Source organism: Aspergillus clavatus, genomic scaffold (assembly GCF_000002715.2).
Source record: "Aspergillus clavatus NRRL 1 1099423829797 genomic scaffold, whole genome shotgun sequence".
Taxonomy (NCBI): Eukaryota; Fungi; Ascomycota; class Eurotiomycetes; order Eurotiales; family Aspergillaceae; genus Aspergillus; species Aspergillus clavatus.
The window spans coordinates 363644-377234 of NW_001517102.1; the positions used below are offsets into that span (position 1 = coordinate 363644).

At 26.4% G+C, this 13591-nt stretch overlaps 1 protein-coding gene across 1 annotated transcript, besides 7 other annotated features; it reads left to right on the plus strand.

Moving 5' to 3' along the window:
* Positions 1–975: 975 nt before the first annotated feature.
* On the plus strand, positions 976–1418 carry ACLA_006500 (Dabb family protein; the record flags this gene model as incomplete). The annotated part of the gene is made up of 3 exons (XM_001273318.1): positions 976–1041; positions 1097–1207; positions 1263–1418. 3 exons carry the CDS (start codon positions 976–978, stop codon positions 1416–1418), a joined length of 333 nt encoding a protein of 110 aa, XP_001273319.1.
* A 1716-nt stretch (positions 1419–3134) lies between these two features.
* Positions 3135–3173: a microsatellite.
* Positions 3174–3984: 811 nt separating this feature from the next.
* Positions 3985–4029: a microsatellite.
* A 2723-nt stretch (positions 4030–6752) lies between these two features.
* Positions 6753–8153: a mobile genetic element.
* A 1609-nt stretch (positions 8154–9762) lies between these two features.
* Positions 9763–9801: a microsatellite.
* Positions 9802–10501: 700 nt separating this feature from the next.
* Positions 10502–10629: a microsatellite.
* Positions 10630–10704: 75 nt separating this feature from the next.
* Positions 10705–10820: a microsatellite.
* Positions 10821–11798: 978 nt separating this feature from the next.
* Positions 11799–11948: a microsatellite.
* Positions 11949–13591: the final 1643 nt, after the last annotated feature.

Below are 13591 nucleotides of genomic sequence, written 5' to 3' on the forward strand. Positions count from 1 at the left end.
ATGGTATGATCTAGGCTTGATACGACTGGCAGTCTCTATGGATACGCTCTTAACTAGTAGGGATTTATTGGGCTTGTGGGAGATCTTTCGGAGTCCAAGCGAATTACTTGTCATCGTCAGCCCGACCCCGGAATTAGACGATGAGAAGGGCATGTCACAAGGGCACTGGGAGCTTGAGGGATGTCCAGGGGAAAGTGATTTGATAGACAAGAGACTGAAGGCAAGGTTAGAGGAGGCCAGAACCACTTTTCGCCCGCCGTTTTTGGACGACAACGAGGGAGTTTGGGGGATTCGGCCTATCTGTGTTGTCAGAACATAAGCATCACATTTTTCCTCCTGGAAGCGAGACCTTGGTATTAGAGTTTCACAGATCGCCGAAAGGAACGTCTCTCGTTATTAGAGTGGATAGAACTGCCATTGTTGTGACTTTCGTGGCGAAATCCTAGATACACATGGTGTATAGACGTGTAGAAGGGGTTTGCTGTAGATGAATTATAGAGCTTGCATCTCGGTCAAGCTCAATAACAATGTGTTTAGCAACTGGCTGCCATTTATTCTCTGCAGTGTGTCTCTACTCGGGGCACTTTTTGCTTCATTGTCGCTATCAAATCCCATCCTCTCTTGTATGTGTGGGGGTGACGTCATCAGTCCCAATACAGCTTCAATATCAACAAACAATCGAGGAACAACATCGCTGTTGTTTCTGGGCTGAATCACTTTCTAGATAGAGCATGGGCCATGTGCCTCTCCTGTTCTATCTCTAATTGATAGAAACTCTGCACTCAACAATGCAAAAAGTTCCTCCGACATCTGACAGGGATCATGATCCCACCAACAAACAACTCACCCCCACTCCGCGCTCAGCTCGAATTCCTTCATCCTCAACCGAGTGCATCTATCATCTATCATATCATCTTTCAGCCCCCATTCAGCTCCTCTAACACTCATCCTAATAGTACGCTATCCACACTCAAAATGACCGTGACACACATCGTTCAATTCCAGTTCAAATCCACCGCCAGTCCTGCGGAGGTCAAGGACGTACGTATCGTATCCCACCACAGCTCAACAGTAACGCAATAATTGATCAGGATAGACCTGTGACCGCATGCTCGCCTTGAAGACCAACTGCATCCACCCTACCTCACAGAAACCCTACATCAAGGCTTCCTCCGGCGGAAAAGACAATTCCATCGAGGGGCTGCAGGTTCGTCTTGCCCCGTGACCCCGTCAGTCAAGGAGACCCGCGCTGACGAGCACAGAATGGGATCACGCATGTCTTTGTGGTGGAGTTTGAGAGCGTGGAGGACAGGGACTACTATGTGCAGAAGGATTCGGCGCATCTGGAGTTTGTGAAGAGTCTGGGTGCAGTCCTGGAGAAGGCGCAGGTGGTTGATTTCACGCCTGGGGCGTTCTGATCTCGCCACTTGGGTGTGCTCACTACTTGAGTGCTGTTGGGAGCGTTGGAAAAGTGTTCTTGTGCCTCACATAGGGCATTTCTAAGATCTAAGAACGAATCGAATTAAGATCACGAAAATGCGTGGACCATATCATTAGGTATTTCCTATAGCATAAAATCAAGCTGGATATTAATTCTCATAGCATCCCACTCAGCTAAAAGGGTATCCAGACATCACTTCCTAACTGGTGGTAATATATGTACTACTTTGACATGTTTCCAGTTCTCAAGTCAACCTTGATAACCAGTCACAATTCCTTCATCCCAGCGATATGGCATGTCCCCCTCATTAACGACCTGAACTGAAGGCCGCCTCCTTTGATTTTCAGAAATGACTCCTACAGAATCGAGAGGATGTCTTCTTTGTGTCTGCAAGACATATTTGTTAGAAATAAGAGCATCTAAGAGTCACGGCCCAATGAGCTTATATAGGATGACCCAAAGTCTAAGAATATAAAGATGACTTATCTTTTAATACCTTAATTCTAATTACTAAGATATACTCTTATAGAGAAAGTTATTTATTATAGCTTAGGTATTAGGGTAATATAAATACTAATAGATATAGATATATAGCTTAGATATAGAGGTATATCCTTCTCTTATTCTTTTATCCTAGCTTCTTTCTAGTAGATATAAATAAATAGATAAATATACTAGTTAGTATATATTATATTATATTTATTTAGATATAATAAGTAAGTATATTATTAATATAATAAATACTACTTTATAATATACCCCCCTAGCTTAGATACTAACTAAGCTATAGGCTTCTATCTATCTTAGTTAACTAATATACTAAATGTATCTAAATCCTTTAGATTTAGTATCTTAATAAAAATTTTTTAGTCTCTCTTTATATAATATCTTAGTAAGACTATTAATACTTATATTATATATATTAATCTATCTAATATTAATCTTACTAGCTTATATCTTCTCCCTTAACTAGTATTAATAAATATTAATATATTAGAGCTTTATAATAATATTAAGATTATTATTTCTTATATATTAGACTATCTACTAATTATTATATTAGATAAAGATAGATATCTATAGATTAAATCTAATTTCCTTAAATAATCTCTTCTACTAATATAATTATTATCTAGCATCTAATAAAGCTAGTAATTCTATCTTTATTAATAATATTATAATTATATATTATCTTACTATCTTTTAATCTACTACTCTACTAAATACTTTAAAGAGATATTTATCTAAGCTATATTAACTTATATTATCTATAAAGATAATATTACTAATAAAGGATATAATCTTAGCCCCTATCTAATTATTATATTTTATTATATATCTCTTTATACTTAATAAATACTCTACTATCTATCTTACTACTATTATATATATTAGTAATAGATTAGATAGGAACTTAGATAGTTTACTTATTATATAGGCTGCATTAGGTCTTATTATTATTATTAGATATAGGATTAAGCTAACTAATTATTAATAATAATAAATCTTATATTTTAATACTTCTCTAATATATTTTATTAGCTTTAGATATAGTAGTAGAGATATTAGGAAGTGCTTTAGATCTATATTATATTAAGTTATTATATATTTTATATATAATATTTATAAGAGTTATAGTTATCTCCCTAGTCTATCTCTTATAATTTAGATATTTAAGAACTACTTTATCTCTTTTATATCTCTTAATTTATATATCTTAATTTATATATCTTCTCTAGCTTTTAAATAATCTCTTAGGCCTCCCTCCTCCCCTTTATTATAGAGAAGTTAAGTATTAATAAATTATTAATATAGAATATTATAATAATTCTCTATCTTATAAAGTAGTAGTAGTTTTCTAGGATCTTCTTAAATCCTATATAACTAAGTATTATTAATAGCTCCTTAAGCTATAGAAGAGATAACTATCTTATACTATAAAGAGACTTCCTTAATAGCTATATCTTAGATATCTTCCTTTTGTCTAGTAGTAGTACTATATATATAATCCTATTTATTAGAGTCTATATAAATATATTCATTATATCTAGCTATATTGTATTAAGATTAAATAATATTATTGTGATATTAGTGAACAAATATCATGAGTAGATTAATGATTACTAAGGTTGACCTAAGAAATCTCTATAATATCTATAACTTATCTTTTAGATAGATAGCTAATAACTAGATATAAATATAAGATCTTACCCTAGATAAGTAAAGAGGTATTAGCCTAGTCTATTTCTCTTTATTCCTAATAATACTATCTTATCCTTAATAATTCTATCTAGTAGTATATCTAAAGTTATAGATAGTAAGAAATTAAATACTCTTACTTTACTAAATTTATATTTATCTTAATAAATACCTACTACTCTTTCTTATAAGTAACTACTAAATTTAAGCTAAAAGATAGTAGGGTAGTTATACTTAGTAAAGAGTTTTTACTATAAGAGAACTCTCTACTAAGTCTTATTAGGAGAGATAGAAATAAAATAAGATATAATAACTCTAGGTTAGAGAAGTATTACTTAGTTACTAAAATAAGTCCTAATAAAAAATAATCCTTATAAGATAATATCCTTAAACCTCCCTACTAGAACTACTAGTAATAACTAGCTACCTATAGTAAATAATCCTACTAGGGATCTACTAGAGGATATAAAATAAGTCTTTACTAGGTTATTTAAGATAATAATCTAAGAAGTACTACTTACTAATATTAATATACTTTTCTAGAGTATTTACTAAAAATAATATAATAAATAAGTATTATCTCTAAGATTATAAGAGATAAATTATTATTATAGATTATTACCTATTTTTAAGGTCTTAAACCTTACTCCTATTCTAGAGTATAAAGATATATATATAAGAGATATTATCTAAGAATAATAAAAAAAAAGTTAAGAAATATTTTAGGGATATTTTATTAATAATAAGAAGAGTTTCCTCTAATCTAGAATATCTTATTATTATAAAGTAAAAACTTATAGGATATACTTATAAGAGATAAAAAGTAGATAAAACCTAATTATAGATTAATCCTATACTAGTAATTACTAATATAGAAACCTTTTATATATAGCTACTAAAGAACTTTAAGAAATATAATATAAATGTGATATCAGTGAATGAATATCATGAGTAGATTAATAATTATTAAGGTCAACTCTAGGTTACTAAGGTTAACCTAAGAAATCTCTGTAATATCTATAACTTATCTTTTAGATAGATAGCTAGTAGCTAGGTATAAATAGAAGATCTTACCCTAGATAAGTAAAGAGGTATTAGCCTAGCCTATTTCTCTTCACCCCTAGTAATACTACCTTACCCTTAGTAATTCTATCTAGTAGTATATCTAAAAGTTATAGATAGTAGGAAATTAAATACTCTTACTCTACTAGACCTATATTTATCTTAGTAAACACCTTCTGCTCTTCCCTATAAGTAACTACTAAATTTAAGCTAAAAGATAGTAGGGTGGTCATGCTTAGTAAAGAGTTTTTACTATAGGAGAACTCTCTACTAAGCCCTACTAGGAGAGGTAGAAATAAAATAAGGCATGGTGACTCTAGGCTGGAGAAGTATTACTCAGTCACTAAAATAAGTCCTAACAGAAAACCTCCCTACCAGAACTACTGGTGATAACTAGCCACCTATAGTGAATAATCCCACTAGGGATCTGCTGGAGGATGCAAGATAAGCCTTCACTAGGCTGTTTAAGATGGTAGCCTAAGGAGTGCCACTTACTAATATTAATATACTCTTCTAGAGTATTTACTAGGAGTGATATAGTAAATAAGTACTACCCCTAGGATTATAGGAGGTAAACTACTATTATAGATTATTATCTATCTTTAAGGTCTTAAACCTTACTCCTATCCTAGAGTATAAAGATATATATATAGGATACTACCTAAGAATAATAGAAGAGAGTTAAGAAATATTTTAGGGATGTCTTACTAGTAATAGAGAGAGTTCCCTCTAATCTAGAATATCTTATTATTATTAAGTAGAAACTTATAGGATATACTTATAAGAGGTAGAAAGTAGATAAAACCTAATTATAGATTAATCCTATACTTATAATTACTAATATAAAAATCTTTTATGCATGGCTGCTGAGGAACTTTAAGGAATATAATATAAATAATAAAAGATAGGAGGAATATAAAAGCCTTACTTAGGGTCTATAATCTATATAGCTATATACTACTATCTTAGGTAAAGCTATAATATATATCTCTCCCCTAGTATATAAAGCTTTCCTTATTTAAAAATTTATTATTAGGAGTTGACCAGAGCTTAGGAAAAGATAGATAGAGGACTAAATATAACTATAAATATATAATAAAATAGTTAAATACTTCTCTCTCTATAAGAATAACTTAGCTACTACTTAATAACTTAGAGGTAACCTATAATTAAAACTATAATTTAATTAATATAATAAAGATCTAATAAATCTAAGTATAATTACTAGCTCTCTCTAGCTAAGGAGAAACTTCCTATAACCTAATAAGGATTTACTAAAGTAGAAATTATAGTATTATTAGAATAAAGTATATTTTATATATAATAAAACTAGATATCTTTAACTATATCTCTTAAAAATAATAAAAAATAAGAAAGATTAATAAATCTAAAGATACTTATTAATTAAATAAAGAAAGCCTCTAACTACTAGAATATATAGTATAATCTCTTTAAAGATAGGAAGGAAGAACTACCTAAGAGGAGGAATCTTTAATTATTATAAGGAATCACTAAAGTATATCTAAATATAATAGGTATTAACTCTATATATTATATAATAAAAGTATAAAGTAAGAGATAAGTAATTTAGATTAAGGCTCTTATTAATTATAGAGCTAGTTACTTATTTATATTATAAATAACTACTAGTTATCTTAGTATAATAAAGCCTCCCTATAGTAAAAGAGAAATATCCTTAATTATATAACTACTAAATAGAGCTATAATAAATACCTACTAATAAATAAGGATACTAATATAAATTAGGTAATAGACTAGTCTTACTAAGTTATAAATCTTAGATATTAATAAATATAAGGTAATCTTAGGTTATAACTAGCTAAAAGTTACTAACTTATAGATTAACTAGTGATTAGGCTAAATAATTCTTTAAAATAAGAGAAGAATATACTTTATCTATTTTATTAACCCCTAATATAAGATTAAATATTATAAAGATAACTTAGTATAGTGGGTAACTATAAAATAACTAAAGTAGATCTTATAAAAAGAGAAGTTAATAATATAATTATACCTTCTCTAAACTAGTAAAAAAGAATTAATAACTATAAATTATAGTAAATAGATAAAAGACTTTAAGAATATATTCTAAGAAGAACTTAATCTAGGAATACTACCTACCTAAGGAGTAGATTATATTATTAATACTAGTAATATTAAACTAATTAATATAAATATTTACTTCTAATTACTAGAGAAGTTTAAGGAAACCTATTACTAAGTAGAAGAACTACTATAAAAGAGAGTAATCTAGATCTTAGTAAGCTAGTAGGATTTACTAGTAGTATTAGTCTTAAAGCTAGAAGAAAAATAATAAATATATATAGATTATTAAGTACTTAATAAAGTCACTATTAAGAATATTTATTTACTCCTAAGAATTTAGAAGTTAATTAACTAAGTTAGTTAGGTAAAGATCCTATTAAAAATTAATCTTCTCTTAGAGTATTAATAATTATAAATAATAAATAATTCAATTACTAAGATAGTATTTAATACCTCTTTTAGGAAATATAAGTTTCTTATAATATTATTTAGACTCTATAATACACCTGTAATATTCTAGATATATATAAATAGTTAACTATAAGATCTCCTATATATAGTAGTATATCTTAATAATATCTTAATATTCTTAGTAAGTAAAGAAGAATATAAATAATATATATAAGAAGTCCTTACTTAACTATAGAGGAACTAGCTATTTATAAAAGCCTTAAAGTATAAATTTAGTTAATAAGAAATTAAATTCTATAGATATATTATTAGAGAAGAAACTATAAAGCTAATACTAGCTAAGGTAGAAGTTATTACCTAATAGCTAAAACTAAAAAATATCTATAAAGTATAATAATTCCTTAGACTTATAACCTATTATTACTAGTTTATACTAGGATTTATATAGGTTATAGCTACTCTTTATAACCTACTAAAAAAATTAGATAAAGATCTTTAGAAGAAGAAATTCTACCTAATTACCTAGATACTAAGATACTAAGATATCTTTACTAACTTAAAAAAACTAATAATTACTATACTAGTGCTAATAATTATAGACCCTAATTAATCTTATTAAATTAAGACTAATATCTTAGAATAGGTAGTAGAAATAATTCTAATATAGAAAGATAAGAATTATAAACTTTACCTAATTATATTTAATAGAAGGAAGCTTAGTAGCATAGAAAGAAACTATCTAATATAAGAAAAGAAGCTACTTATAATAAAAGAAGTCCTTTAGAGATAGGACTACTATATTAATAATAGAAAGATAATAATAATAGTAATTAATTATAAGAGCCTTTAATATCTTATAAATATAACTAAGTATTTAAAGTAGCTTGCTTAGTAGATAAAAGAATTCTAAAGTTATAACTTAGAAATCTATTATTAAAAAGATAGTAAAGTAATAGTACTAGATATAATTAGCTAATACTCTAACTTTATAAAAGAAGGGCTAGGTAATATTACTAAAAGAACTTTACTTAATATACTAGAAGTATAGGAGGTAGTAAAGATAAGATATTTTAAAAATTTAAATAATCTTATAGAGTATAAATAATATAATATTATAGTAGAATACCTAGAGCTATAGATCTTACTATAGGATAAAAGGAAGTAGGAGCTTATATTAATAATAGCCCTATCTTTTAAACTAAAAAAAGAGGTACTATACCTCTTACTAAATTAAATTATAAATAGATAATACCTAGAAGAATAATTTATATATTACTAGAAATTAATCTATATTATAGATATTAAAGATGCCCTGTACCTAGAGATTCTATTCTAAAGAGACTTCCTATAAGAAATATATAGAGAATATAGCTATATAGGCTACCTAGTATTACTAAGAGCTATTAGAACTTAAGCCTAGTAGCCTTCTCTATAATATAATATCTAAGCTATAATTAAGGAATACCTAAATTATTAAATATTATAAGGATTAAAGAAATATCTTAAATAGGAATAATAATACTATATAGTAAAGAAAGATATCTAACCTTTTAAATACTAGGGTATTAACCTTATTAGATACCTACTAGTAATACTAAATAGTAATAAATAGATTATTACTACTATTAACTATATAATAGGATAGGTTATTATAAAAGCTATTCTATATACTATAGATAAAATAATAGTAAAATTCCTATATAAAGAGATATTCACTTAGTATAGCACCTTTAATAAGATAGTATCTAATAATAGTATAAACCTTCTATTATATATAGTAGAGATCTTTATAAAAATCTTAAAAATAAAATACTATATAATAATACTAAACCACCCCTATATAAATAGAAAGAATAAAAATCTTAATAGACTTCTAGGATAAATACTTATAAAATATTTAATAGGGAAACTAATATAGCTATAGGATAAATATCTTTATTTAGTAGTATTTATAATATAAATATATACCTATATAAATACTAGTAAAAGCCTCTTCTACCTACTATATAAGATTAAACTAAGATTATTAAGAGATATAAAAGAACTTATAAAGAAAAATAATTATACTAGACTTATAAGAGTAATATATATATAAGTATTAGTAAATAAGAAGCTATTAGAATATATAATTAAGAGAGGGATAATCTAAGATTTATAAATAAAAAAAAGTTATCTTAAGAAGGACTAATAAATCCTTATATAAAATAAGAGCCTCTAGAAGTTTAAGAGTAAGTAATTTAAACTATATAAGATAATTAAGGCCTACCCCCTTAGAATATATATATTATAGGAATTAGGTGGATATAACCTAAAGAATCTTATTAATAAATAAAGATTAGTAGAAGTAGAGATAAGAGATAATCTATAATATCTATAAATATTAATAAGTCTTAATACTAGGCTATAAAAAATAGGCCTATTAATCTCTAATCTAACTAAAATATAAAAGATACTTAATAAGACTAACCCCTTAATATTATTATATAAAGAACTATTATAGTATATAACAGAAGGATATAATAAATAAAAATATTTAGGAGAAAGTTTATAATAAGTAAGAGAGGGATTAGGGATATAATATAAAATAAGTAAATAAAAAACTTAATATATTAATAAATAAAAATTAGTAAGAAATAGCTACCTTATATAATAATAAATAGAGTTATTAAAGCTATAGAATAATAAAGACTTAATTATTTTAGATAATAAGGACTAGGAGAGAATTTAAAGTAATAATTTAGAATTAATATCTTAAGAAAATACTAAAGAGATAGATTTTAAAAGATTATTTATAGTTATAATATCCTCTTATTAGGAGTAAATAGAGTAGTATAAAAATAATATATTTATATAGGTAAATTAAAAAATAGTACTATACTAGAATTACTTTTCTAAGAAGAAAAAAAGAAATTATAGATTAGTAGATTTTACTAATTATAAAGAAAAACTAATTATAATAAGATATTAAGAATTATACTAATTAAGTAAAGTAATAAATAATTATTAATTAAAAGTCTAAATTAAACTTTATATTAAGGACCCTATAAGATAACACCTTAGCTAATTAGAATAAATTATTATTATTACTAGGAGGAGGTGCTAATTCCTCTAGATAAGTCTTAATATAATAAGTAAATATCTAAAGATCCTAAAGAACTATAGAAAGATTATAATAATTATCTTAGTTAATATAACTTACTAGCTAGGGAATATAAACTCTATTAAAAGGATTTTTATAACTAAGTAATAATAAAGAAGAATAATATCTAATAGGGCTTCCTATTAAGGCTACTAATAAGATATTTATTAAAATATAAGAAGGAGTTACTATAGTAGAACTAATCTAAGAGAGAGAGAGAGTTAATCTAACTAAACTATCCTAAGTAAGAGAGGGAGTTACTAAAGAAGAACTAATCTAAAAATAAGATAGAGTTATTATAGTAGAATAATATCTCTTAACTAGACTAATTACTACTACTATAAAATATTTTAAAGAAAGATAATACTTCTTAGCTAGAGTCTTATTTATTATAGGAGAAGAGCCTTTACTATAAGAAATACTAGAAGAATTTATCTTTATTATAGGAGAAGAGCCTTTATTATAAGAAATACTAAAAGGACCTATCTTTATTATAAGAGAATTAATATTACTTTTTATACTAGATTATATATATTTATTATTATTTAGAGAACCTTTACTAGCACTATTATCTAACTTCTTAATATAATTACTAATTATTATTACTAACTCTATAGGCTAATTATATAACTTATTATTATAACTAATAAGGAAACTAAGACTACTAGCTTAAATAATAGATCTATAGAAGTAAAAAAGATTAGTAATTATAGATAAGAAATATTTACTAAGAAGAATATATATTTATTAAGAGTATTAGAATCTTATATATAAAGACCCTATATATAAAATAAATATACTAATTCTTAGTTACTCTAAGTATAGTTAGTATAGGACCCCTAAAAGAATATAAATTTATTATAACTAAGAGTAGAGATATATCTCCTAAAGGGACCCTTATCTAAAAAATAATTACTATAAGCTAATATATAGTTATAAGATATATCTTACTACTAGAGAATAATAGCTAATATATAATCTAAGTAAGTATATTCCTTTATATCTAGCTTCTTATTCTTATTAAACTTCTAAATAATTAAGTAAATAATATTTATTACCTTTAATATACTTTTATTAGGCCTACTAAGATAATCTTCTATTATTAATAAGAGATAATTACTAAAGCTAGAAAGAGTACTTACTAAACTTACTAAAAGTAATTATACTTTTCTAATAAATAAGATAATCTTTATCCTTCTTTTATAGGGTACCTATATTTACTAAGTATAAGAAGAATATAAAAGACTAATATATAAAGAAAGAGATTTACTAAAAGAAGATAATAATTAATATAATAAAAAGAAAGATACTTATAGGAGAAGAAAAAAGAAGAGAAGAAGAAATATAAAAGATAAAAAAAGAATAAATAAGGTAAAGTAGAGTTACCTAAAATTAAAATAAATAATACATAATCTTACCTTACCTCTACTATAATAACTATACTAATAACCCTCCTTACTATATATGACCCCCCTCTATTTACTAAGCATAATCTAATACTACTTACTAAGCATGATCTAATACTACTTACTAAGTATAATCTAATACTACTTACTCAGTATAATCTGATGCTACTTACTAAATATAATCTAATATTACTTACTAAGTATGAATCTAATCCTGCTTACTATATATAATATTACTCTCTTAGACTATAAGGACCTTTTAGTAAGGAGCTAGATAACCTACTAAGGATAGGCTTTATCTTAAGTAGGGAAGAATATAATATTAGTAAATAAATATTATAAGTAGATTAATAATTATTAAGGTTAACCCTAGATTACTAAGGTTAATCTAAGAAATCTCTATAATATCTATAACTTATCTTTTAGATAGATAGTTAGTAGCTAGATATAAATATAAGATCTTACCCTAGGTAAGTAAAGAGGCATTAGCCCAGCCTATCTCTCTTCACCCCTAGTAATACTACCTTACCCACAGTAATACCAAAAGATTAATATAACTTAAATAAATATCTATCTTTATCTAGTATAATAAGTAGTAGACAGTCTAACTTATAAAAGATAATAATCCAAAAATTATTATAAAGCTTTGTTATATTAATATTTATTAATACTAGCTAAGAGAGAAGATATAAGCTAATAAAGTTAATATTAGGTAGATTAATATATATAATATAAGTATTAATAACCTTATTAAGATATTATATAAAGAGAGACTAAAGAGATTTATTAAGATACTAAATCTAAAAGATTTAGATACATTTAATATATTAGTTAACTAAGATAGATAGAAGCCTATAGCTTAGTTAATATCTAAGCTAGAAGGATATATTATAAAGTAGTATTTATTATATTAATAATATACTTACTTATTATACCTAAATATATATAATATAATATATACTAACTAGCATATTTATCCCCTTATTTATATCTACTAGAGAGGAGCTAGGGTAAGAGAATAAGAGGAGGATATACCTCTATATCTGAGCTACATGCCTATATCTATCAGTATTTGTATTACCCTAATTACCTAGCTACAACATTAGGTTATGGTTAAGGTAGAGTAGTTAGGTAATAGGCTGTGCCACTCTAGTGAATATTAATGAATAACCAGTATCTCTGAAGTGTTCTGTAGTTGATGATACTTTATCTTTATCATTACACTATATAAAGGCAATACTAGTATAGGTACTTAAGGAGTAAGATAGGGACATAGGGTAGAAGATTTTATTTTCTAGTATTCTATTGAGACTATTATAAAGATCATTAGCTAAAAATAGAAGGCTTAGGTAGAATTAGCAAATAGAGTCCAGAAATATGTATATATATATATTGCCCAGGAGGCCTTTTTGCAGAGGTATCCCTGAGTCAGAAAGTGTTGTATAGGTCGGCCCTACTCAGCACTATTGGAAAGGTGGGTTTATAAATAAGTCTACTAGTAAAATCTACTACTGGAAAAAACTTAAAAGGCTTTAACAAAGTCATATTATTACTTCTATGTCAGGGGAATATCACCCCTGGGCCCTATGAAAGGAACAAACATAAATGATTCAATTCTCATATACTTCCATATCTAAAAGTTGCAGCAGACCCTGTGATCCCTTTGGATAGAGTAATATATTCTCTGCCTTAAAAGACTTTATCCAGGTCCTTTTTAATCGTTCAAGTCTGCCACCAATTGTGTCCTTCACCAGTGGGGTCATGGCTGAAGATACCTCTCGGATCAGCGTTCCTTGGTAAGTATCAAGAATCGATATGAATCGGGAAAAGAGCCCATCCGAAATCTTGAGGTTTCTGGAGTGTTGA